This window comes from Trachypithecus francoisi, unplaced genomic scaffold (genome assembly GCF_009764315.1).
Source record: "Trachypithecus francoisi isolate TF-2019V2 unplaced genomic scaffold, Tfra_2.0 Lachesis_group4, whole genome shotgun sequence".
Lineage (NCBI taxonomy): Eukaryota > Metazoa > Chordata > Mammalia > Primates > Cercopithecidae > Trachypithecus > Trachypithecus francoisi.
Window position 1 is genome coordinate 23901657 of NW_022681469.1, and position 27016 is coordinate 23928672.

The 27016-nt window shown below is 39.9% G+C and overlaps 2 protein-coding genes across 10 annotated transcripts in view; one reads left to right on the plus strand and one right to left on the minus strand.

The window, feature by feature from the left end:
• The window catches only part of CYREN (cell cycle regulator of NHEJ), a 188927-nt gene that overhangs the window by 138354 nt on the left and 23557 nt on the right, over positions 1–27016 (plus strand). The gene's annotated exons all lie outside the window — the stretch shown is intronic.
• Positions 1–27016, minus strand: part of AGBL3 (ATP/GTP binding protein like 3) — a 142667-nt gene that overhangs the window by 94759 nt on the left and 20892 nt on the right. For all 7 annotated transcript variants that reach the window (XM_033194661.1, XM_033194665.1, XM_033194662.1 and 4 more), the window contains one exon: positions 23585–23692. In XM_033194661.1, the coding sequence (XP_033050552.1) occupies positions 23585–23692 (108 nt within the window). The remainder of the gene's footprint in view (positions 1–23584; positions 23693–27016) is intronic.

A 27016-nucleotide genomic window follows, 5' to 3' on the forward strand; every position in this document is an offset into this window, starting at 1 on the left:
CAATATTGAAATTAGGCCAATTAATAATCCTACAATGGCCTCCATGTATTCAGGTGGAGAGTCACACATCTCTATCTTTAAATCAAAAGCCAAAAATGATTAAGCTTAGTGAGGAAGGCATGTCAAAAGCTAAGATAGGCCAAAAGCTAGGCCTTTTGTGTCAGTTAACCAGGTTGTGAATGCAAAGAAAAAAATTCTTGAAGGAGACTAAAAGTGCTACTCCAGTGAACACACAGATGATTAAAAAAAAAACAAAAAAACAGTCTTATTGCTGATATGGAAAAAGCTTGGTGGTCTGGGTCAAACCAGCCATAACATTCCTTTAAGCCAAAGCCTAATCCAGAGGAAGGCCCTAATTCTCTTCAATTCTTTGAGGGCAGAGACAGGTAAGGAAGCTGGAGAAGAAAAGTTTGAAGCTAGCAGAGGTTGCTTCATGAGATTTAAGTAAAGAAGCCATATTAATAACATGAAAGTACAAGGTTAAACAGCAAGCGATGATGCAGAAACTTCAGCAAGTTATCCAGCTCTAGCTAACATAATTGATGAAGGTAGCTACACTAAACAACAGCTTGCAATGTAGACAAACAGCCTTCTGTTGGAAGAAGATGACATCTAGGACTTTCCTAGCTAGAGAAGAGAAGTCAATACCGTGCTTCAGAGCTTCAAAGACAGACTGACTGTCCTCTTAGGGGTGAATGTGGCTGGTGACTTTAAGTGGAAGCCAAAGATCATTTACCATTCTGAAAATCCTAGGGCCCTTAAGAATTATGCTAAATCTATTCTGCCTGTGCTCTATAAACAAAACAACAAAATCTAGATGACACCACATCTGTTTACAGCATGGTTTACCAAATATTTTAAGCCCATTATTGAGACTGACTGCTCAGAAAAAAGATTCCTTTTAAAATATTACAGCTTATTGACAATGCATCTAGTCAACCAAGAGCTCTGATGGAGATGTACAGGAGATAAACCTTGTTTTCATGCCTGTTAACACAACAACCATTCTGCAGCCCATGGGTCAGGAAGTAATTTCAACTTTCAAGTATTGTTATTTAAGAAATAGATTTTGTATAGCTGGCCTAGAGAATTACTGTTCCTCTGATGGATCTAGGCAAAGTAAATTGAAAACCTTCTGGAAAGCATTTTCCATTCTAGATGCATTCAAAACATTAGTGATTCATGGGAGGAGGCAAAAATACCAATATTAACAGGAGTTTAGGAGAAGTTGATTTCATTCCTTATGGATAACTTTGAGGGCTACACAACTTCATTGGAGAAATTAACTGCAGATGTGGTGGAAATAGCAACTAGAATTAGAAGTGGAGCCTGAAGATGTGACTGAATTGCTTCCATCCCATAATAAAACTTGAATGGATGAGGAGTTGCTTCTTATGGATGAACAAAGAAAGTGGTTCCTTAACATGAAATTTATTACTGCCAAAGATGCTGTGAAGATTGTTGAAATGACAACAAAGCATTTAGTGTATTCCATAAAATTAGTTAAAAACTAAGGATTTAATAGGACTCACTCCAATTTTGAAAAGTTTTACTGTAGGTAAAATGCTATCAAACAGCATCACATGCTACAGAGAAGTCTTTCATGAAGAGTCAATTATGTCACAAACTTAACTGCTGTCTAATTTTAAGAAATTGTCAAACCCACCCTACCTTCAGCAACCACCACCCTGATCAGTCAGCAGCCATTAACACTGAGACAAAATCCTCCACCAAGCAAAATGAACATGAATTGCTGAAGGCTTAGATGACTGTTTGAATTTTTTAGCAATAAAGTATTTCTAATTAGGGCATAGATACTTTTTTTTTTTAGACATGATGCTATTTCACACCTAATAGACCTTCATATCCACTTGGACACCACCAAAAAATTTGTGTGACTTACTTTATTGAGAGGTTCACTTTATTGCAGTGGTCTGGAACTAAACCTGCATCTCTGAGGCATGGCTGTATAAATTATGGCTGAATTCTTTTTGAAAACTTATGCAAATATATAGAGTTCATGTGAAATTTTGTTATATGTGTGTAACATAGAATGTGTAGTGATCAAGTCCAGGTGTTTAGGGTGTCCATCTCCTGAGTGCAATATATTCTTGTTTAACTACATTCTATGGCTGACAACAGAGGCTACAAGACAATGGGAAAGTATCTTTAAAGAAAAAAAAGCCAACTCAGAATTCTATATTCAGTGAGAATGCCCTTCAAACTGTGGTGGAAAAAATACAGGATTAGACAAATGAAATTTGAAATAATTCACTGCCAGCCAACTTAAAACTGAAACGAAATGCTAAAGATGTTCTTTGGGATAAAAAACAATGATGCCAGATGGAAATTCAGATCTACAGGAAGGAATAAAGAGGAGAAGAAATGGTAAATATGCAAATAAATATAAAATACTATTTTTTCTATTCTTAATCTCTTTAAAGGCAACTGACCCATTTAAAACAAACAAAAAAAGGTATACTATTAATTTTAAATAGACTGTAAGAGGCCAGACACGGTGGCTCACGCCTGTAATCCTAGCACTTTGGAAGGCCAAGGTGGGCGGACTGCCTGAGCTCAGAAGTTTGAGACCAGACTTGGCAACACGGTAAAACCCCGTCTCTACTAAAATACAAAAAATTAGCTGAACATGGTGGTGTGCGCCTCTAGTCCCAGCTTCTCAGGAGGCTGAGGTGGGAGAATCGCTTGAACATGGGAGGTAGAGGTTGCAGTGAGCTGAGATCATGCCATTGCACTCCAGCCTGGGTGACAGAGCAGACTCTGTCTCCAAAAAAATCAAATAAAAAGTAAAATAAAATAGATTTCAGGAAATTATATATTGTAACTTCTAGATCAATCAAACAAAACATGAGGTATACCTAAGAAAATATTTTAATAAAAATGAAATAATAAAAGGTGTCTGACCTTCAAAAAGAGGAGTAACTGAGGAATAAAAATGAGATGGGCCAATTAATAAGATAGACCCAAACCCAAACATATATACAAGTACATGAAATGCAAACTGTCAAACCACTCTAATTAAAAGGCAGAGATTGTCAAATTAGATTTTTTAAGTAAGGTATTACTATACACTATCTATAAGAAACAGAATTTAAATATAGTTTCACAAAAATTTAAAATAAAAGGGGGAGTTATTCTAAGTAAACAGTAAACATAAGAAAACTGGTATTGACTATATTACTCTAACAACATATAGACATGATATAATGCCAGAGATAAAAAGAAATATTTCCTAGTTATAAAAGAGACTGGCTGGGCATGGTAATCCCAGCACTTTGGGAGGCTGAGGTAGGTGGATCACTTGAGGTCAGGAGTTCGAGGCCACCCTGGCCAGCATGGTGTCTCTACTAAAAATAGAAAAATTAGCTAGGTGTGGTAGCACATGCCTGTAATCCCAGCTACTTGGGAGGCTGAGGCAGGAGAATCGCTCGAACCTAGGAGGAGGAAGTTGCAGTGAGCCAAGATCGTGCCAGTATACTCCAGCCTGGGCAAAAGAGCAAGCCTCCAACTCCCTAAAATAAAATAAAATAGGGCGGAGCAAGATGGCCGAATAGGAGCAGCTCCAGTCTCCAACTCCCAGCGCGAGCGACACAGAAGACCGGTGATTTCTGCGTTTTCAACTGAGGTACTGGGGTCATCTCGCTAGGGAGTGCCGGACAATCGGTGCTGGTCAGCTGCTGCAGCCTGACCAGCGTGAGCTGAAGCAGGGCGAGGCATCGCCTCACCTGGAAGCGCAAGGGGGAAGGAAATCCGTTTTCCTAGCCAGGGGAACTGAGACACACAACACCTGGAAAATCAGGTAACTCCCACCCCAATACTGCGCTTTAAGGAAACAGGCACACCAGGAGAATATATCCCACACACCTGGCCGGGAGGGTCCCACGCCCACGGAGCCTCCCTCACTGCTAACACAGCCGTCTGCGGCGATCTATCCGCAAGGCAGCAGCGAGGCTGGGGGAGGGGCGCCCGCCATTGCTGAGGCTTAAGTAGGTAAACAAAGCCGCTGGGAAGCTCGAACTGGGTGGAGCTCACAGCAGCTCAAGGAAGCCTGCCTGTCTCTGTAGACTCTACCTCTGCGGACAGCGCACAGCTGCAGCCCATTAGGGGAAAGCGGGGGCGGTGCAGACGCGAACGACTCTGTCTGACAGCTTTGGGGAGAGCGTGGATCTCCTAACGCGGAGGTTGAGATCCGAGAACGGACAGACTGCCTGCTCAGGTGGGTCCCTGACCCCTGAGTAGCCTAGCTGGGAGACATCCCCCACTAGGGGCAGTCTGACACACCCACACCTCACAGGGTGGCGTCACCCCTGAGAGGAAACTTCCAAAGAAAGAATCAGACAGGTACACCCGCTGTTCAGCAATATTCTATCTTCGGCAACCTCTGCTGCTGATACCCAGGCAAACAGGGTCTGGAGTGGACCTCAAGCAATCTCCAACAGACCAACAGACAGTCCTTCTGACTGTCAGACGGAAAACTATCAAACAGGAAGGACACCTATACCAAAACCCCATCCGTACGTCACCATCATCAAAGTCCAGAGACAGATAAAACCACAAAGATGGGGAAGAAGCAGGGCAGAAAAGCTGGAAATTCAAAAAATAAGAGCGCATCTCCCCCTGCAAAGGAGCGCAGCCCATCGCCAGCTACGGATCAAAGCTGGTCAGAGAATGACTTTGACGAGATGAGAGAAGAAGGCTTCACTCCATCAAACCTCTCAGAGCTAAAGGAGGAATTACGTACCCAGCGCAAAGAAACTAAAAATCTTGAAAAAAAAGTGGAAGAATTGACAGCTAGATTAATTAATGCAGAGAAGATCATAAACGAAATGACAGAGATGAAAACCATGACACGAGAAATACGTGACAAATGCACAAGCTTCAGTAACCGACTCGATCAACTGGAAGAAAGAGTATCAGCGATTGAGGATCAAATGAATGAAATGAAGCGAGAAGAGAAACCAAAAGAAAAAGAAGAAAAAGAAATGAACAAAGCCTGCAAGAAGTATGGGATTATGTAAAAAGACCAAATCTACGTCTGATTGGGGTGTCTGAAAGTGAGGGGGAAAATGGAACCAAGTTGGAAAACACTCTTCAGGATATCATCCAGGAGAACTTCCCCAACCTAGTAGGGCAGGCCAACATTCAAATTCAGGAAATACAGAGAACGCCACAAAGATACTCCTCCAGAAGAGCAACTCCAAGACACATAATTGCCAGATTCACCAAAGTTGAAATGAAGGAAAAAATCTTAAGGGCAGCCAGAGAGAAAGGTCGGGTTACCCACAAAGGGAAGCCCATCAGACTAACAGCAGACCTCTCGGCAGAAACTCTACAAGCCAGAAGAGAGTGGGGGCCAATATTCAACGTTCTTAAAGAAAAGAATTTTAACCCAGAATTTCATATCCAGCCAAACTAAGCTTCATCAGTGAAGGAGAAATAAAATCCTTTACAGATAAGCAAATGCTTAGAGATTTTGTCACCACCAGGCCTGCCTTACAAGAGACCCTGAAGGAAGCCCTAAACATGGAAAGGAACAAGCGGTACCAGCCATTGCAAAAACATGCCAAAATGTAAAGACCATCGAGGCTGGAAGAAACTGCATCAACTAACGAGCAAAATAACCAGTTAATATCATAATGACAGGATCAAGTTCACACATAACAATATTAACCTTAAATGTCAATGGACTAAATGCTCCAATTAAAAGACACAGACTGGCAAACTGGATCAAGAGTCAAGACCCATCAGTCTGCTGTATTCAGGAGACCCATCTCACATGCAGAGACATACATAGGCTCAAAATAAAGGGATGGAGGAAGATCTACCAAGCAAATGGAGAACAAAAAAAAGCAGGGGTTGCAATCCTAGTCTCTGATAAAACAGACTTTAAACCATCAAAGATCAAAAGAGACAAAGAAGGCCATTACATCATGGTAAAGGGATCAATTCAACAGGAAGAGCTAACTCTCCTAAATATCTATGCACCCAATACAGGAGCACCCAGATTCATAAAGCAAGTCCTTAGAGACCTACAAAGAGACTTAGACTCCCATACAATAATAATGGGAGACTTCAACACTCCACTGTCAACATTAGACAGATCAACGAGACAGAAAGTTAACAAGGATATCCAGGAATTGAACTCATCTCTGCACCAAGCGGACCTAATAGACATCTATAGAACTCTCCACCCCAAATCAACAGAATATACATTCTTCTCAGCACCACATCGCACTTATTCCAAAATTGACCACATAATTGGAAGTAAAGCACTCCTCAGCAAATGTACAAGAACAGAAATTATAACAAACTGTCTCTCAGACCACAGTGCAATCAAACTAGAACTCAGGACTAAGAAACTCAATCCAAACCGCTCAACTACATGGAAACTGAACAACCTGCTCCTGAATGACTACTGGGTACATAACGAAATGAAGCAGAAATAAAGATGTTCTCTGAAACCAATGAGAACAAAGATACAACATACCAGAATCTCTGGGACACATTTAAAGCAGTGTGTAGAGGAAATTTATAGCACTAAATGCCCACAAGAGAAAGCAGGAGAGATCTAAAATTGACACTCTAACATCACAATTAAAAGAACTAGAGAGGCAAGAGCAAACACATTCAAAAGCTAGCAGAAGGCAAGAAATAACTAAGATCAGAGCAGAACTGAAGGAGATAGAGACACAAAAAACCCTCCAAAAAATCAATGAATCCAGGAGTTGGTTTTGAAAAGATCAACAAAATTGACAGACCGCTAGCTAGACTAATAAAGAAGAAAAGAGAGAGGAATCAAATAGACGCAATAAAAAATGATAAAGGGGATATCACCACCAACCCCACAGAAATACAAACTACCATCAGAGAATACTATAAACACCTCTACGCAAATCAACTAGAAAATCTAGAAGAAATGGATAATTCCTGGACACTTACACTCTCCCAAGACTAAACCAGGAAGAAGTTGAATCCCTGAATAGACCAATAGCAGGCTCTGAAATTGAGGCAACAATTAATAGCCTACCCACCAAAAAAGTCCAGGACCAGATGGATTCACAGCTGAATTCTACCAGAGGTACAAGGAGGAGCTGGTACCATTCCTTCTGAAACTATTCCAATCAATAAAAAAGAGGGAATCCTCCCTAACTCTTTTTATGAGGCCAACATCATCCTGATACCAAAGCCTGGCAGAGACACAACAAAAAGAGAGAATTTTAGACCAATATCCCTGATGAACATCGATGCAAAAATCCTCAATAAAATACTGGCAAACCGGATTCAGCAGCACATCAAAAAGCTTATCCACCATGATCAAGTGGGCTTCATCCCTGGGATGCAAGGCTGGTTCAACATTCGCAAATCAATAAACGTAATCCAGCATATAAACAGAACCAAAGACAAGAACCACATGATTATCTCAATAGATGCAGAAAAGGCTTTTGACAAAATTCAACAGCCCTTTATGCTAAAAACGCTCAATAAATTTGGTATTGATGGAACGTACCTCAAAATAATAAGAGCTATTTATGACAAACCACAGCTAATATCATACTGAATGGGCAAAAACTGGAAAAATTCCCTTTGAAAACTGGCACAAGACAGGGATGCCCTCTCTCACCACTCCTATTCAACATAGTGCTGGAAGTTCTGGCTAGGGCAATCAGGCAAGAGAAAGAAATCAAGGGTATCCAGTTAGGAAAAGAAGAAGTCAAATTGTCCCTGTTTGCAGATGACATGATTGTATATTTAGAAAACCCCATTGTCTCAGCCCAAAATCTGCTTAAGCTGATAAGCAACTTCAGCAAAGTCTCAGGATACAAAATTAATGTGCAAAAATCACAAGCATTCTTATACACCAGTAACAGACAAGCAGAGAGCCAAATCAGGAATCAACTTCCATTCACAATTGCTTCAAAGAGAATCAAATACCTAGGAATCCAGCTTACAAGGGATGTAAAGGACCTCTTCAAGGAGAACTACAAACCACTGCTCAGTGAAATCAAAGAGGACACAAACAAATGGAAGAACATACCATGCTCATGGATAGGAAGAATCAATATCGTGAAAATGGCCATACTGCCCAAGGTGATTTATAGATTCAATGCCATCCCCATCAAGCTACCAATGACTTTCTTCACAGAATTGGAAAAACTGCTTTAAAGTCATATGGAACCAAAAAGAGCCCGCATTGCCAAGACAATCCTAAGTCAAAAGGACAAAGCTGGAGGCGTCACGCTACCTGACTTCAAACTATACTACAAGGCTACAGTAACCAAAACAGCATGGTACTGGTACCACAACAGAGATATAGACCAATGGAACAGAACAGAGTCCTCAGAAATAATACCACACATCTACAGCCATCTGATCTTTGACAAACCTGAGAGAACAAGAAATGGGGAAAGGATTCCCTATTTAATAAATGGTGCTGGGAAAATTGGCTAGCCATAAGTAGAAAGCTGAAACTGGATCCTTTCCTTACCCCTTATACGAAAATTAATTCAAGATGGATTAGAGACTTAAATGTTAGACCTAATACCATAAAAACCCTAGAAGAAAATCTAGGTAGTACCATTCAGGACATAGGCATGGGCAAGGACTTCATGTCTAAAACACCAAAAGCAACGGCAGCAAAAGCAAAAATTGACACATGGGATCTAATTAAACTAAAGAGCTTTTGCACAGCAAAGAAACTACCATCAGAGTGAAAGGCAACCTACAGAATGGGAAAAAATTTTTGCAACCTACTCATCTGACAAAGGGCTAATATCCAGAATCTACCAAGAACTCAAACAAATATACAAGAAAAAGCAAACAACCCCATCAAAAAGTGGGGAAAGGATATGAACAGACATTTCTCAAAAGAAGACATCCATACAGCCAACAGACACATGAAAAAATGCTCATCATCACTGGCCATCAGAGAAATGCAAATCAAAACCACAATGAGATACCATCTCACACCAGTTAGAATGGCAATCATTAAGAAGTCAGGAAACAACAGGTGTTGGAGAGGATGTGGAGAAATAGGAACACTTTTACACTGTTGGTGGGATTGTAAACTAGTTCAACCATTATGGAAAACAGTATGGCGATTCCTCAAGGATCTAGAACTAGATGTACCATATGACCCAGCCATCCCACTACTGGGTATATACCCAAAGGATTATAAATTACTCTACTACAAAGACACATGCACACGTTTGTTTATTGCGGCACTATTCACAATAGCAAAGACTTGGAATCAACCCAAATGTCCGTCTGTGACAGACTGGATAAGAAAATGTGGCACATATACACCATGGAATACTATGCAGCCATCAAAAAGGATGAGTTTGCGTCTTTGTAGGGACATGGATGCAGCTGGAAACCATCATTCTTAGCAAACTATCACAAGAAGAGAAAACAAAGCACCGCATGTTCTCACTCATAGGTGGGAACTGAACAATGAGATCACTTGGACTCGGGAAGGGGAACATCACACACTGGGGCCTATCATGGGGAGGGGGGAGGAGGGAGGGATTGCATTGGGGAGTTATACATGATATAAACGTCATGCACATGTACCCTAGAACTTAAAGTATAATAAAAAAAAAAAAAAAAATAAAATAAAATAAAATAAAATAAAATAATGGTATTTATTTCTATTTTTTTGCACTTTGATGTGAGAATGTGCTTGGGGGTGATTTCAATGTTTTTGAATTTATTGGGTCTTGCTTTATGACAAAGCATGTGATTGATCTTAGAATATGTTTCGTGTGCAAATGAGAATAATATACTGTGGTTGCTGGGTGTTCTATTAGGTCCAATTGGTCAAGTGTCCAGTCTAAGTCTAGAATTTCTTTGTTAGCTTTCTGTCTCAATTATCTTAACACTGTCAGTGGGGTGTTAAAGTCTCCTACTGTTATTGTGTGACTAAGTCTTTTTATAGGTCAAGAAGAACTTTTATGAAACAGGATGCTCCAATGTTGGGTTTGTATATATTTAGGATAGTTAAGACTTCTTGTTTAATTGAACTGTTTATGTAATGCCCTTCTTTTTCTTGATTATTGCTGATTGAAAGTCTGTTTCATCTGATATAAGAATTGTGATTCCTGGCCCTTTTTCTTTTCTATTTGTCTGGTAGATATTTCTCCATCCCTTTACTTTGGGCCTGTGGATGTTAATATGAGATGGGTTTGTTGAAGACAGCCAACAGTTGGGTCTTGTCTTTTTATGTGTCTGCCACTCTATGCCGTTTAAGTGGAGTGTTCAGACCATTTACATTGTGTTAGTATTGATATGTGAGATTTTAATCCTGTCATCGTGTTATTAGCTGGTTGCTCTGTAGATTTGATTGTGTAGTTGCTTTACAGTGGGCTATATGGTTAAGCATGTTTTTGTGGTAGCAGGTATCATTATTATTTTATTTCCATATGATCTTGTAAGGCTGGTCTAGTGATAACAAATTCCCTTGGCACTTACTTGTTTGAGAAGGATTTTATTTCTCCTTCACTTATGGAAGCTTAGTTTGATGGGGTATGAAATTCTTGATTAGAATTCTTTATTTAGGGATGCTGAAAATAGGCCCCTTCTGGCTTGTAAGTTTTCTGCTGAAAGGTTTCCTGCTAGCTGGATGGGGTTCCCTTTGTAAGTGACTTCACCCTTATCTCTAGCTGCCTTTAAAGTTTTTTCTTTCATGTTGACTTTGGTGATTCTGCTGACTATGTGCCATGAGGATGGTCATCTTGTATAATATCTTGCAGGGCTTTTCTGTATTTCTTGAATTTGCATGTTAACCTCCTTAGTGAGATTGGGAAATTTTCGTGAACTGTATCCTAAAATACATTTTCCAAGTTGCTTACTCTCTCTCCTTCTCTCTCAGGAATATCAATGGGTCATAGATTTGGAATCTTTACATAATCCCATATTTCTCAAAGGTTTTGTTCATTAAAAAAAATTCTTTCTTTATTTTTGTATGAGTTTATTCAAAGAACTGGTCTTCAAGCTCTGAGAGTTTTCTTCAGCTTGGTCTAGTCTACTGTTAATGATTCTAACTGTATTATGTAATTCTTGTAGTGAATTTTTCAATTCCAGCAGTTCAGTTTCTTTTTTTTTCTTAAAATGGCTATTACATCTTTCAGCTCTTGGATCATTTTACTGGATTCCTAGATTGGGTTTCAACTTTCTCCTGAATCTTGATGAGCTTCCTTGCCATCCAGATTCTGAATCCTCTATCTCTCATTTCAATCATTTCAATCTGGTTAAGAACCATTGCTGGAGAGCTAGTGTGCTCATTTGGAGGTAAAGGGACACTCAGACTTTTTGAATTACCTGAGTTCTTGTGCTGATTCTTTCTCATCTGAGAAGGCTGGTGTTCTTTTAACTGTTTTTTAAGTTGAGTATAGTCAATTGGCTTCATTTCTGGGTGTTTTCAGAGGGCCAAAGCTCTGTATAGGGTATTATTTGTGGATAGATTCATGCCCTTGGTTTTATAAGCAATGAATGTATATTGGCAGAATATTTTTGGTATTGTAATTTGTGCTCCAAACCAGTAGATGGCGCTTAAGAGTAATGGCCATCTTACTCTTAAAGAGCTAAGAGAGGCTCTTAGCTAAAGGGCTCTTCTGGATTTCAGCACACCTGCAGCAGCACTCTATAGTGGGCAGATGGAGAGATGACCCCCATCACCAGGCCTGCTCTGGGCCTTGCAGGAGTCTCCTCCAATCACTAGTGCCACTTCTGTGTTTTTTTGTTGTTAGATGTTCCAGGTTGTGGGGCTCCCACACCCTTCCCACACGGTCCTGTGGAGGGAGGTATGCCCTGCTCCTTTGCTGGCCCATGAGCTTGCATGTCTCACCTCTCTCAGTGTTCTCAGAATGGGGGCTCCTCCCACTCAAGTGCTGGCCTCAGATCTACACTCAGCACTCACAAGCTGCATGCCAAAGCCCTGGGACGTTGTGACTGGCCTGTGCCTCCATCTGGCCCCTTGGGGTCGAGCACTAGCTGTGCTGGGGGATGTGAAGTGCTCCTAGGCCACTGGGAAGTATTCAGATGGGGCCGCCAGCAAAGCACCAAGGTTAGGCAGAGGTAGTTGTGCTGTGCACATGCTCCTGCAGGAGCAGCCAGGCAGGGGCCTTGGGAAGGGCTAGTGGGCAGAAGGGCCTAAAGAACAGACATGCCCCAGTCCCACAGGATAGGATAGTCAGCCCTGTTCTCTCTTGACCCTGTAGTCAGCTGGGGTTACAGTGACTCAGAGGAACATAGGGAGCCTTAGGAGATGGGCACCTATGGCTGTGTTCTGCTTCAGCTGCCCCATGTGCAAAATCCCCTGGACTCCATGCAGACAAAAGCTCTGTCTTTGCCTACTCTCCAGGCAGATTCCCCTGCCAGTTCAAATATCTGTGGGCGTCATGAAATCTCTTGTAGCTAGGATCCCAGTAATCTGCAGCAAAAGCAGGCTGCCCCACCATCCCTTCACTTGCCTCTTCCCTAGGACCATTCAAGGGTGGGAACTAGCCCTGGCTTTCAGCAGCCCCATGCAGGGTTCCTAGCTTCCTCTTCAGCCTTGGTGTCTGTACCACCTCTCTATCAACCCTCAGTGTTTTCTCTCTGAGGATCTGTTCAAAGCATGTTGATATACTTGATATTTTGGTCTCTCTCAGTGGGAGTGGTGCTTCCTGACTGTCTGGTCAGCCATCTTGTCTCCTCCTTCATTGAGTTTCTACAGCACATGAAAAAGTAAAACATTTGAAAACCATACCACAAAGAAAGGGAAAAAGGAATTGAGAATATACTTTTGTAAGGTGCTCACACTGTATGTGATGTGGTATAACATAATTTGAAGATAGTCTTCTAAATTAAAGATGTATACAAAAAAAAACCTAGGGCAAAAATTTAAAAACAGGTATACATGATAAGCCAATAGTGAAGATAAAACGGAATAATAAAATACAGTCAAATTAATGTCAATGAAGGCAGACAAAGAGTTAAAAAGAAATAACATATGGAATAAAACAAAGCTAGTAAGATGGTAGCTATTAATCCAACAACAATCATTATATATTAAACATGATAATTAAAGGACAGATTTTTAGTTTATATAAAAAGCAAACCCAACCATAAAAACTCTAGAAGAAAACCTAGGCAACATCATTAAGAACATAGGCATGGACAAATATTTTATAATGAAATCACCAAAAGCAATTGTGACAAAAGCTAAAATTGACAAATGGGATCTAATTAAACTAAAAAGCATCTGCATAGCAAGGGAACTATCATAAGAGCAAACAGGCAACCTACAGAATGGGAGAAAATTTTTGCAATTTACCCATCTGACAAAGGTCTAATATCCAGAATTTACAAGAACGTAAACAAGTTTACAAGGAAAAAAAAAAAAACATCAAAAAGTGAGCAAAGGATATGAACAGACACTTCTCAAAAGAAGACATTTTTGTGGCCAAAAAACATATGAAGAAAAGCTCATCATCACTGGTCATTAGAGAAATACAAATCAAAACCACAATGAGATACCATCTCATACCAATCAGAATGGTGATTATTAAAAAGTCAAGAAACAACAGATGCTGGAGAGGCTGTGGAGAATAGAAACACTTTTACATTGTTGGTGGAAATATAAATTAGTTCAACCATTGTGGAAGAAAGTGTGGTGATTCCTCAAGGATCTAGAGCCAGAAATACCATCTGACCCAGCAATCCCATTACTGGGTATATACCCAAAGGAATAGAAATCATTCTATTATAAAGATACATGCACATGTATGTTTATTGCAGCATTATTCACAATGGCAAAGACATGGAACCAACCCAAATGTCCATCAGTGATAGACTAGATAAATAAAATATGGTACAAATATACCATGGAATACTATGCAGCCACAAAAAGGAATGAGATCATGTCATTTGCAGGGACATGGATGTAGCCAGACGCCATCATCTTCAGCAAACTAACACAGGAACAGAAAGCCAAACACCACATGTTCTCATTCATAAGTGGGAGCTGAACAATGAGAACACATGGACACAGGGAGAGGAACAACACATACCGAGGCCTGTCAGGGCCAGGGCGAGGGGAGGGAGAGCATCAGGACAAACAGCTAATGCATGTGGAGCTTAAAACCTAGGTGACAGGTTGATAGGTCCAGCAAACCACCATGGCACACAGATACCTATGTAACAAACCTGCACATTCTGAACATGTATTCCAGAAGTTAAAAAAAAAAACAAAAGCAAATCCCAATGATATGCTGTATATCTCCCAAAATAAAAAAAATTAAATATAAAACATAGGTTAAAAGTAAAATGATGGAAAAATATATATGCACTATACAAATACTGATAAAAGAAAGATTGACTATCAAAGTAGATTGCCATGGATAAAGCTACAATATCAATATGGTGGTACTGGCATAAGTATCAATACATCAGTGGAACAGAATGAAGTGTCTAGAAATAGACCTACATATATATTGTTAACTGACATTTAATAAAGGTGGCAGGGCAATTCAGTAGGTGATAGGATAGTCTTTTCAATAGCTGGTGATGAATCAATTTTGTTAAAAGGTGGGAAAAAACGAACCTTGACCCTTATCCCAAACCATTCACAAGAAATGATTCTAGATGAATCAAAGTCAAAGATAAAAAAAGTGAAAAGAATAAAGTTTCTTCAAAAACAATAGGTGATCTTGGGAAAAGCAAAGTTTATAGATAGAAAGGATGCAAAATGCACTAAATTTGAAAGAAAAACAATTGGTAATTGACTTCATAATAGTTTAAAAGTTCTACTCATCAAAAGATATTGTTATGAAAGTGAAAAGGACTTCCACAGATGAAAGTGAAAATTTCACCATATCATATATATATATATATGATACAGCATTTATATCTTGAATACGTATCAACCATAAAAAGGCAATTTGTGGTATAGTTATATGATGGGGTACCATTTGGCAATATAAAAGAATCTGCTAACATGTATAAATCTGAAAACATAATTAAAACTCAAAGAATTCAGACATAACAGTGTACTTACTGTATGACTGCATTTATATGAAGCTAAAAGTCAGGCAAAACCAATCTATGGTGACGGAAATCAGACCAGTGTTTGCCTGGGGCTGGAGCTGGGGACTGACCAGAATGGGAGAGATGGGAACTTTTGGAGTGATGGAAGTGTTCCACATCTTGATAGGAGTGTTGGTTACACAGATGATATATTTTTCAAAACTCACCAAATTGTGTACTTATGATCTATACATTTCATTCTATTTACATTTTACCTCAATTTATCCAAAATAAAAATTAATCATGTCTCATAGTATGCCACATTCTTCAGTATCCTGTCCTAGGGTTTTAACTTTATAAGAACATTTAATTTTCATTGACATTTAAATCACATCTTACCTACTGAAATTTGTCTTTTCTGCTCTTTTTTCTCATTTGTGAAAATGGAAAAAGGTAAGTATTTACAATTAATCTTTCACATGTTCAATGAAAATCAAGTAAGTCAAGACTTTTTTTCATCCTCAAACCTTGTTTCTATAGCTTTCCTTTCAACTTATGGACAGGCAGATCTTCACATCTCCCAAGTATGGCATAAAAATAGGATTAAGTGGGGTTGATTGCGATGGATATTCTCTGATTCTACCTACAGATCTATCCTCTACTCTTCTGCACATTATACGTTTCCAAAGAGGTTGATCTGTATTGACTGCCTCAGAGGTTCTCTTGCCCTTTGGCTGTGGACAATGGGAGGCACTGGTAGAACATGGGAAGTTGGGAGGAGAGCGAAATTGGGTTATTTATCCCCCTAGCATTTTCCCTTCAGTGCCACAGATTGGCAGTTGTCTGTTTTTGGTTTTGTTTTTTTTGTTTTTTTAATACTTTAAGTTCTAGGGTACATGTGCATAACTTGCAGGTTTGTTACATATGTATACTTGTGCCATGTTGGTGTGCTGCACCCATCAACTCGTCACTTACATCAGGTATAACTCCCAATGCAATCCCTCCCCCCTCCCCCTCTCCATGATAGGCCCCAGTATGTGATGTTCCCCTTCCCGAGTCCAGGTGATCTCATTGTTCAGTTCCCACCTATGAGTGAGAACATGAGGTGTTTGGTTTTCTGTTCTTGTGATAGTTTGCTGAGAATGATGGTTTCCAGCTGCATCCATGTCCCTTCAAAGGACACAAACTCATCCTTTTTTATGGCTGCATAGTATTCCATGGTGTATATGTGCCACATTTTCTTTTTTTCTTTTGTTTTGTTTTCTTTTTTTTTTGAGGCGGAGTCTCGCTCTGTCGCCCGGACTGGAGTGCAGTGGCCAGATCTCAGCTCACTGCAAACTTCGCCTCCCGGGTTCACGCCATTCTCCTGCCTCAGCCTCCCGAGTAGCTGGGACTACAGGCGCCCGCCACCTCGCCCGGCTAGTTTTTTTTGTATTTTTAGTAGAGATGGGGTTTCACCGTGTTAGCCAGGATGGTCTCGATCTCCTGACCTTGTGATCCACCCGTCTCGGCCTCCCAAAGTGCTGGGATTACAGGCTTGAGCCACCGCGCCCGGCCCACATTTTCTTAATCCAGTCTGTCACTGATGGACATTTGGGTTGATTCCAAGTCTTTGCTATTGTGAATAGTGCCGCAATAAACATACGTATGCATGTGTCTTTATAGCAGCATGATTTATAATCCTTTGGGTATATACCCAGTAATGGGATGGCTGGGTCATATGGTACTTCTAGTTCTAGATCCTTGAGGAATCGCCGTACTGTTTTCCATAATGGTTGAACTAGTTTACAATCCCACCAACAGTGTAAAAGTGTTCCTATTTCTCCACATCCTCTCCAGCACCTGTTGTTTCCTGATTTTTTAATGATTGCCATTCTAACTGGTGTGAGATGGTATCTCATTGTGGTTTTGATTTGCATTTCTCTGATGGCCAGTGATGATAAGCATTTTTTCATGTGTCTGTTGGCTGTGTGAATGTCTTCTTTTGAGAAATGTCGGTTCATATCCTTTGCCCACTTTTTGATGGGGTTGTTTGTTTTTTTCTTGTAAATTTGTTTGAGTTCTTCGTAGGTTCTGGATATTCGCCCTTTGTCAGAAGAGTAGATTGCAAAAATTTTCTCCCATTCTGTAGGTTGCCTGTTCACTCTGATGGTAGTTTCTTTTGCTGTGCAGAAGCTCTTTAATTAGATCCCATTTGTCAATTTTGGCTTTTGTTGCCATTGCTTTTGGTGTTTTAGACATGAAGTCCTTACCCATGCCTATGTCCTGAATGGTATTACCTAGGTTTTCATCTAGGGATTTTATGGTATTAGGTCTAACATTTAAGTCTCTAATCCATCTTGAATTAATTTTCATATAAAGAGTAAGGAAAGGATCCAGTTTCAGCTTTCTACTTATGGCTAGCCAATTTTCCCAGCACTATTTATTAAATAGGGAATCTTTTCCCCATTTCTTGTTTCTCTCAGGTTTGTCAAAGATCAGATGGCTGTAGATGTGTGGTATTATTTCTGAGGACTCTGTTCTGTTCCATTGGTCTGTATCTCTGTTTTGGTACCAGTACCATGCTGTTTTGGTTACTGTAGCCTTGTAGTATAGTTTGAAGTCAGGTAGCGTGATGCCTCCAGCTTTGTTCTTTTGACTTAGGCAATGCGGGCCCTTTTTTGGTTCCATATGAACTTTAAAGCAGTTTTTTCCACTTCTGTGAAGAAACTCATTGGTAGCTTGATGGGGATGGCATTGAATCTATAAATAACCTTGGGCAGTATGGCCATTTTCACAATATTGATTCTTCCTATCCATGAGCATGGTATGTTCTTCCATTTGTTTGTGTCCTCTTTGATTTCACTGAGCAGTGGTTTGTAGTTCTCCTTGAAGAGGTCCTTTACATCCCTTGTAAGTTGGATTCCTAGGTATTTTATTCTCTTTGAAGCAATTGTGAATGGAAGTTCATTCATGATTTGGCTCTCTGCTTGTCTGTTACTGGTGTATAAGAATGCTTGTGATTTTTGCACATTAGTTTTGTATCCTGAGATTTTGCTGAAGTTTCTTATCAGCTTAAGGAGATTTTGGGCTGAGACAATGGGGTTTTCTAAATATACAATCATGTCATCTGCGAACAGGGACAATTTGACTTCTTCTTTTCCTGACTGAATACCCTTGATTTCTTTCTCTTGCCTGATTGCCCTAGCCAGAACTTCCAACACTATGTTGAATAGGAGGGTGTGAGAGAGGGCATCCCTGTCTTGTGCCAGTTTTCAAAGGGAATTTTTCCAGTTTTTGCCCATTCAGTATGATATTGGCTGTGGGTTTGTCATAAATAGCTCTTATTATTTTGAGGTACGTTCGTTCCCTCAATACCGAATTTATTGAGCGTTTTTAGCATGAAGGGCTGTTGAATTTTGTCAAAGGCCTTTTCTGTATCTGTTGAGATAATCATGTGGTTTTTGTCTTTGGTTCTGTTTATATGCTGGATTACATTTATTGATTTGCGTTTGTTGAACCAGCCTTGCATCCCAGGGATGAAGCCTACTTGATCATGGTGGATAAGCTTTTTGATGTGCTGCTGGATCCGGTTTGCCAGTATTTTATTGAGGATTTTTGCATCGATGTTCATCAGGGATATTGGTCTAAAATTCTCTTTTTTTGTTGTGTCTCTGCCAGGCTTTGGTATCAGGATGATGTTGGCCTCATAAAATGAGTTAGGGAGGATTCCCTCTTTTTCTATTGATTGGAATAGTTTCAGAAGGAATGGTACTGGCTCCTCCTTGTACCTCTGGTAGAATTCAGCTGTGAATCCATCTGGTCCTGGACTTTTTTTGGTTGGTAGGCGATTAATTATTGCCTCAATTTCAGAGCCTGCTATTGGTCTATTCAGGGATTCAGCTTCTTCCTGGTTTAGTCTTGGGAGAGTATAAGTGTCCAGGAAATTATCCATTTCTTCTAGATTTTCTAGTTGATTTGCGTAGAGGTGTTTATAGTATTCTCTGATGGTAGTTTGTATTTCTGTGGGGTCGGTGGTGATATCCCCTTTATCATTTTTTATTGCATCTATTTGATTCTTCTCTCTTTTCTTCTTTATTAGTCTTGCTAGCGGTCTATCAATTTTGTTGATCTATTCAAAAAACCAACTCCTGGATTCATTGATTTTTTTGGAGGGTTTTTTGTGTCTCTATCTCCTTCAGTTCTGCTCTGATCTTAGTTACTTCTTGCCTTCTGCTAGGTTTTTGAATGTGTTTGCTCTTGCTTCTCTAGTTCTTTTAATTGTGATGTTAGAGTGTCAATTTTAGATCTTTTCAGCTTTCTCTTGTGGGCATTCAGTGCTATAAATTTCCCTCTACACACTGCTTTAAATGTGTCCCAGAGATTCTGGTATGTTGTATCTTTGTTCTCATTGGTTTCAAAGAACATCTTTATTTCTGCCTTCATTTCGTTATGTACCCAGTAGTCATTCAGGAGCAGGTTATTCAGTTTCCATGTAGTTGAGCGGTTTTGATTGAGTTTCTTAGTCCTGAGTTCTAGTTTGATTGCACTGTGGTCTGAGAGACAGTTTGTTGTAATTTTTGTTCTTGTACATTTGCTGAGGAGTGCTTTACTTCCAATTATGTGGTCAATTTTGGAATAAGTGTGATGTGGTGCTGAGAAGAATGTATATTCTGTTGATTTGGGGTGGAGAGTTCTATAGATGTCTATTAGGTCTGCTTGCTGCAGAGATGAGTTCAATTCCTGGATATCCTTGTTAACTTTCTGTCTCGTTGATCTGTCTAATGTTGACGGTGGGGTGTTGAAGTCTCCCATTATTATTGTATGGGAGTCTAAGTCTCTTTGTAAGTCTCTAAGGACTTGCTTTATGAATCTGGGTGCTCCTGTATTGGGTGCATATATATTTAGGCTAGTTAGCTCTTCCTGATGAATTGATCCCTTTACCATTATGTAGTGGCCTTCTTTGTCTCTTTTGATCTTTGATGGTTTAAAGTCTGTTTTATCAGAGACTAGAATTGCAACCCCTGCTTTTTTTTGTTCTCCATTTGCTTGGTAGATCTTCCTCCATCCCTTTATTTTGAGCCTATGTATGTCTCTGCATGTGAGATGGGTCTCCTGAATACAGCAAACTGATGGGTCTTGACTCTTTATCCAGTTTGCCAGTCTGTGTCTTTTAATTGGAGCATTTAGTCCATTTACATTTAAGGTTAATATTGTTATGTGTGAACTTGATCCTGTCATTATGATATTAACTGGTTATTTTGCTCATTAGTTGATGCAGTTTCTTCCTAGCCTCGATGGTCTTTACATTTTGGCATGTTTTTGCAATGGCTGGTACGGGTTGTTCCTTTCCATGTTTAGTGCTTCCTTCAGGGTCTCTTGTAAGGCAGGCCTGGTGGTGACAAAATCTCTAAGCATTTGCTTATCTGTAAAGGATTTTATTTCTCCTTCACTGATGAAACTTAGTTTGGCTGGATATGAAATTCTGGGTTTAAAATTCTTTTCTTTAAGAATGTTGAATATTGGCCTCCACTCTCTTCTGGCTTGTAGAGTTTCTGCCGAGAGATCTGCTGTTAGTCTGATGGGCTTCCCTTTGTGGGTAACCCGACCTTTCTCTCTGGCTGCCTTAAGATTTTTTCCTTCATTTCAACTTTGGTGAATCTGGCAATTATGTGTCTTGGAGTTGCTCTTCTCGAGGAGTATCTTTGTGGCGTTCTCTGTATTTCCTGAATTTGAATGTTGGCCTGCCCTACTAGTTTGGGGAAGTTCTCCTGGATGATATCCTGAAGAGTGTTTTCCAACTTGGTTCCATTTTCCCCCTCACTTTCAGGCACCCCAATCAGACGTAGATTTGGTCTTTTTACATAATCCCATACTTCTTGCAGGCTTTGTTCATTTCTTTTTCTTCTTTTTTCTTTTGGTTTCTCTTCTCGCTTCATTTCATTCATTTGATCCTCAATCGCTGATACTCTTTCTTCCAGTTGATCGAGTCGGTTACTGAAGCTTGTGCATTTGTCACGTATTTCTCGTGTCATGGTTTTCATTTCTGTCAGTTCGTGTATGGCCTTCTCTGCATTAATTATTCTAGTTATCAATTCTTCCACTCTTTTTTTTTCAAGATTTTTAGTTTCTTTGCGCTGGGTACGTAATTCTTTCTTTAGCTCTGAGAAGTTTGATGGACTGAAGCCTTCTTCTCTCATCTCGTCAAAGTCATTCTCCGTCCATCTTTGATCCATTGCTGGCGATGAGCTGTGTTCCTTTGGAGGGGGAGATGCACTCTTCTTTTTTGAATTTCCAGCTTTTCTGCTCTGCTTTTTCCCCATGTTTGTGGTTTTATCTGCCTCTGGTCTTTGATGATGGTGACATACTGATGGGGTTTTGGTGTGGGTGTCTTTCCTGTTAGTTTTCCTTCTAAGAGTCAGGACCCTCAGCTGTAGGTCTGTTGGAAATTGCTTGAGGTCCATTCCAGATCCTGTTTGCCTGGGTATCAGCAGCAGAGGCTGCAGAAGATAGAATATTTCTGAACAGTGAGTGTACCTGTCTGATTCTTGCTTTTGGAAGCTTCCTCTCAGGGGTGGTCTGCCCCTAGTGGGGGATGGTCTGCCCCTAGTGGGGGATGTCTCCCAGTTAGGCTACTCAGGGGTCAGGGACCCACTTGAGCAGGCAGTCTGTCCGTTCTCAGATCTCTACCTCCATGTTGGGAGATCCACTGCTCTCTTCAAAGCTGTCAGACAGAGGCGTTTGCATCTGCAGAGGTTTCTGCTGCTTTGTTGTTGTTGTTGTTGTTGAGCTGTGCCCTGTCCCCAGAGGTGGAGTCTACAGAGACAGGCAGGCCTCCTTGAGCTGCTGTGAGCTCCACCCAGTTTGAGCTTCTCAGCGGCTTTGTTTACCTACTTAAGCCTCAGCAATGGTGGTGCCCCTCCCCCAGCCTCGCTGCTGCCTTGCAGTTAGATCACAGACTGCTGTGCTAGCAATAAGGGAGGCTCCCTGGGCGTGGGACCCTCCCAGCCAGGTGTGGGATATAATCTCCTGGTGTGCCCGTTTGCTAAGACCCCTGGTACAGCGCAGTATTGAGGTGGGAGTTACCCGATTTTCCAGGTGTTGTGTGTTCCCCTGGCTAGGAAAAGGGATTCCCTTTCCCCTTGTGCTTCCCAGGTGAGGCGATGCCTCGCCCTGCTTCAGCTCTCGCTGGTCCGGCTGCAGCAGCTGACCAGCACCGATTGTCCGGCACTCCCTAGTGAGATGAACCCAGTACCTCAGTTGAAAATGCAGAAATCACCTGTCTTCTGTGTCTCTGGTGCTGGGAGCTGGTGACTGGAGTTGTTCCTATTCATCCATCTTGCTCCGCCCCCTCTGTCTGTTTCTTTACTGAAAGCCACAATTGTTTCGAGGCTGCCCTCTCCTATACCTAAAGGATTTTACAGGTCTGGAGACCATTCTGTCTTCTCACCCTTTCAGGCCTAGCAGTCATGGTTCTGCTCTGTTGATAGTCCTATGTTGCTTCCCACCATCCCTTGTTAATCTCCATTAACTCTATCTACCCTTTTAAAAATTCATTAAGTTAAATTTCATTAGACTTTCTTAAATTACTCTGAGTATGCTATCTAATTCCTGAGAAGACCCTGACTGATTCATCTCAGTTATTTTAGTTTTTTAAATCAGATCTCATTTCAGTTATGTATGGCAGTTCTGAGGCATGTTTGCCATGTAAATATTCACAATCAAATTGGAAAAATCATAGGTATTCCTCTGCAGTTGTTTAAAAATACTGTGAGTATATTTTTGTGAGTTGTTTGTGAGTATATGATTTCTAGAATTGCTTACTGTACAGGAAATAGTCTCTGTGAATTTCTCTTTGTCTTGCTAGCCCGTTAAATATATATGCTCCCTAGAAGTTATCTTTAATATATGAAAATACTCTAAGATATTAAACTGTGTTGGTGAAATTATGAGGAGTCTATACTTCCTTACACTTGCTTCAGGAGCAGTATAGTTGAGAATATACTCTGAGACTTCTATGTTTGATTATTAGCATACTGTATCATGAAAGCAAACAAAATATTTTGCATTAATAGAGTTTTCAAAGTACAAATATGGATCTTGAGTGTTAAGAACACTTTCCTGAGATACAATCTTAGATATTTTTTTGCAATGTAGGGTAATCGTTTCGCTTTTAAACATTATAACGCCAAGAAGTGCATCAGAGTCAGGAAATTAAAAGAAAAACATCTGAATGAATGCATGAATGTGAGCTGTACTAGAGGGAATAATAGTTGCAAAGCACTTCACTGCGTTTATCTTTCAAAATTGATATCAAGCAAAATTCATTCTAAATATAACTCTTCATTCTAATGGCAAACATGATGTTTAATTTTAAAGTAACTTTTCATAAACTGCAATACGCCTTCAAAAATATAACTGGCACTAAATCCACACTTGGATCAATATGTAAAGAAACATCTTTACGTTTAGGGACTGGTCATCTGAAATTTCCACTACAAACAGCAAAACAAATATAACTCAGAGATTAACCTAAGTACCAAATTATATTTTACAGCAACATGCATCATTATGTGCTCACCATCTTCAGCTAGATAAACCACAGTATCTTCCTTGGAGTCTGGATAAAGGGGTTCCATTTCTAAGCCCGTTGGGATATACACTGGCTCAGGACAAGAAGGAGTCCAATCTGGAAAAAAAAGTGAAACATTATTTGAAAATGACTTCAAAATAAAACAGGAAAATTTTATTGCGTATTTTCAAATTATTCATTGATAGATATAGGCTAAAATGTAGTGTTTTGTGTGGGGTAAGATTGCACTAAGGGTTCATTGGAAGTAATAATGAACATTGTCACACTGTAATACAACTTATGACATTTCATTCATACCTTTTTCTGAATTATTATATTGAGTAGTTTCATGATTGCTTTTTGCTCATTACTGATTTTATACCTATTTTATAACACAGTTCTCTTCCTCCTGAGCCCTTGATACCATTCTATCCCACCTCTGGGAATCTTACTCTACCTTTTATTCTTCCTTTCCTTTCAGCCTCCTTGCTTGATAATGGCTGTCAAGATAAATCTTATAAACATATTCAGGTTTATCTCCCAAAAGCAAATATTTTATTTTATTTTATTTTGTTTATTTATTTATTGGAGATGGCGTCTTGCTCAGTCGCCCAGGTTGGAGTGCAGTGGCCCGATCTCGGCTCACTGCAAGCTCCGCCTCCCGGGTTCACACCATTCTCCTGCCTCAGCCTCTCGAGTAGCTGGGACTACAGGTGCCTGCCACCATGCCCGGCTAATTTTTTATTTTTTTGTATTTTTAGTAGAGACGCAGTTTCACCATGTTAGCCAGAATGGTCTTGATATCCTGACCTCGTGATCCACCCGCCTTGGCCTCCCAAAGTGCTGGGATTACAGGTGTGAGCCACCACGCCTGGCCAGTAAAGATATTAGACGCCCCCTACCCCTGCCACTTCTCCTTTAGGTACCAGCTTTCCTTCTTTTTAGGTTCAAATTTCTTAAACGTCATCTGCACTACTCTCAGGTCTTTCTGACCATGACCTATTTGATGAGGGAAAAATGACTTCACAGCCTAACTACCCTAGTTATTTGTATATTTTTAATGGACCAAGAATTTGATGACAAACAAGTATTACTGGACAAATATGTTAGAGATTATGTGTACATCTGCTTTAACAACCGAAGTGTATTTGACATTATCTGTAGGGGTCAAATCTAGCTACAGAAGAAACACAGTCTACCATATTGATGCAAACGTGTATCACTGTATTTGAGTTAAATGAATCATACACAACCAAATAAATTGATAATAAAGATAAGCAAATTATGATTAAAATTTTAAATGTTTTATTTAAAATCTTCTCATTAGTTGAAAGCCTTAACCAACTTAAGTCAAAATTAATGAACTAATAAAATAGCTCCCATTCTGAAACATTAGGAATTTCAGCTATTTGCCTTTGTGTATGCCGATTTTCTTCTTTTTTTTTTTTGAGACGGAGTCTCACTCTGTCACCCAGGCTGGAGTGCAGCAGCATGAATCTCAGCTCACTGCAAGCTCTGCCTCCTGGGTTCATGCCATTCTCCTGCCTCAGCCTCCCAAGTAGCTAGGACTACAGATGCCCGCCACCAAGCCTGGCTAATTTTTTTTTTTTCTTTTTTGTATTTTTAGTAGAGACGAGGTTTCACCAGGTTAGCCAGGATGGTCTCAATCTCCTGACCTCGTGATCCGCCTGCCTCGGCCTCCCAAAGTGCTGGGATTACAGGCGTGAGCCACCACGCCCGGCCTGTGTATGCTGATTTTCAAAAGTTGCAAGAAATCCAGACTTCTCAGTTAAGAAAACAGAGATTTTATTAATTTCTGCTTACGCTCTTCTTTACTTATTAATAACTAGTCCTTATTGTAGAGAACCATGAAACCCTATCGTTATAACTGGAGAAAGAACTTGTATATAAGGGTCAAGTTTGCAGTTTATTAGAATACTCTTACTGAGAGCTGTGTTTTGAGAATCAGATGTAACCCACTTCTGATACCCATATCCACTGTCCCACTAAAATTGTTCTTTACATTGTATTTGAAACAGGGTGAGCATTCAGTTAAAAGTCTGTAGATTAAATGGACAGAGATCAATGGACATATGGAGAGATGAATGAATGGATAGTTGAACAATGCAAAGTTCTTATCCACATATTCCTTAGATGTAAATAATGTAATATACGTCTACTGCATAAATGTTTTATGTCTGGCAATATCGTCATTGCAAAAAAGCTACTCTAGAGCTAGGGTTGTTTAAGTAGATTTTCGCTTGAAATGAAGCATTTCAAGATTTTCTGAGTATTCTATATTAAGCAATTTCATCGGTAATGGCCTTAAACATCAACATGGATTCCTGATATAGGCACTTCTTCTTGACTTGTTATTCAGTGACAGATTTCGCAGCTATCTTTTTTTCAAGTAGACTGGAAAATTATATATTCATCTTTCCGTTATCACAATCTCCTGCTGTCCTTGTTGATGTCTGCTGTTCAAAAAACTACTTGAAAGAGGTGGCTACCACTGTCCCAAGAGAACTCAGATGTCTGTGCATAACAAATACGTGTTTCCCAGTTCTCTCAAAGCTGCAAACTCTTGAGCTGAGAAAACAACCCTGCATTCTTTTGAGTCCTCCTTTAGTCAAAGTCATGTTCCCAGAAGAATGGAGACTGCACTTAGCAGTTACCATGTCATATGAGCACTAAATCAGTGCTGTTTGTGCCATTATGTCTCATGGATCACTTGTGAAGATTTCTGCTTTGTCCTTCAGCTCCTTTCTCCATAGGCCTTAGGACTGGCTGAGACAACACCATGCCTTCAGCCCTACACCATACGCTTCATTTTCTTCCAAGGAGAAAGAAAAAAAATAAACTTGTAAGCCAAAGAAGACTCCTTCAGGTCCTAACCACCAGTACAGCAGATTTAAAAGCCTAAGTAGGTGGTAAGGATATTCCATTTTGTATATATCTCTTTATTCACTTGGCTACTGTGAGACTTCTTATAATCTGTTCTCAGATTTATCTGTGGTTGATCCCACTTTTTGATCACTGAGATATGGTATATGCAAATGATCTTATAAAAGGGATATCCAGGAGTCATAGGAAATCCCAGAAATAATAGAGGTTCTGAATTAAAGGTGTTTAATTTGGAATGCTTTTTATAAGTAATTATTTTTGTCAGTCTTGTTTATCGTATAAAAGTTAAAAGAAAAAAAATCCACAATCTCATTATGCAGATAAATATCAACTTTTTTTTTTTTTTTTTTTTTTTTAAGAGACAGAGTCTCGCTCTGTTGCCCAGGCTGGAGTGCAGTGGCATGATCTCAGCTCACTGCAACCTCCACTTCCTGGGTTCAAGCAATTCTCCTGCCTCAGCCTCCCAAGTAGCTGGGACTACAGGTGCACGCCACCACGCCCAGCTAATTTTTTTGTATTTTAGTAGAGATGGAGTTT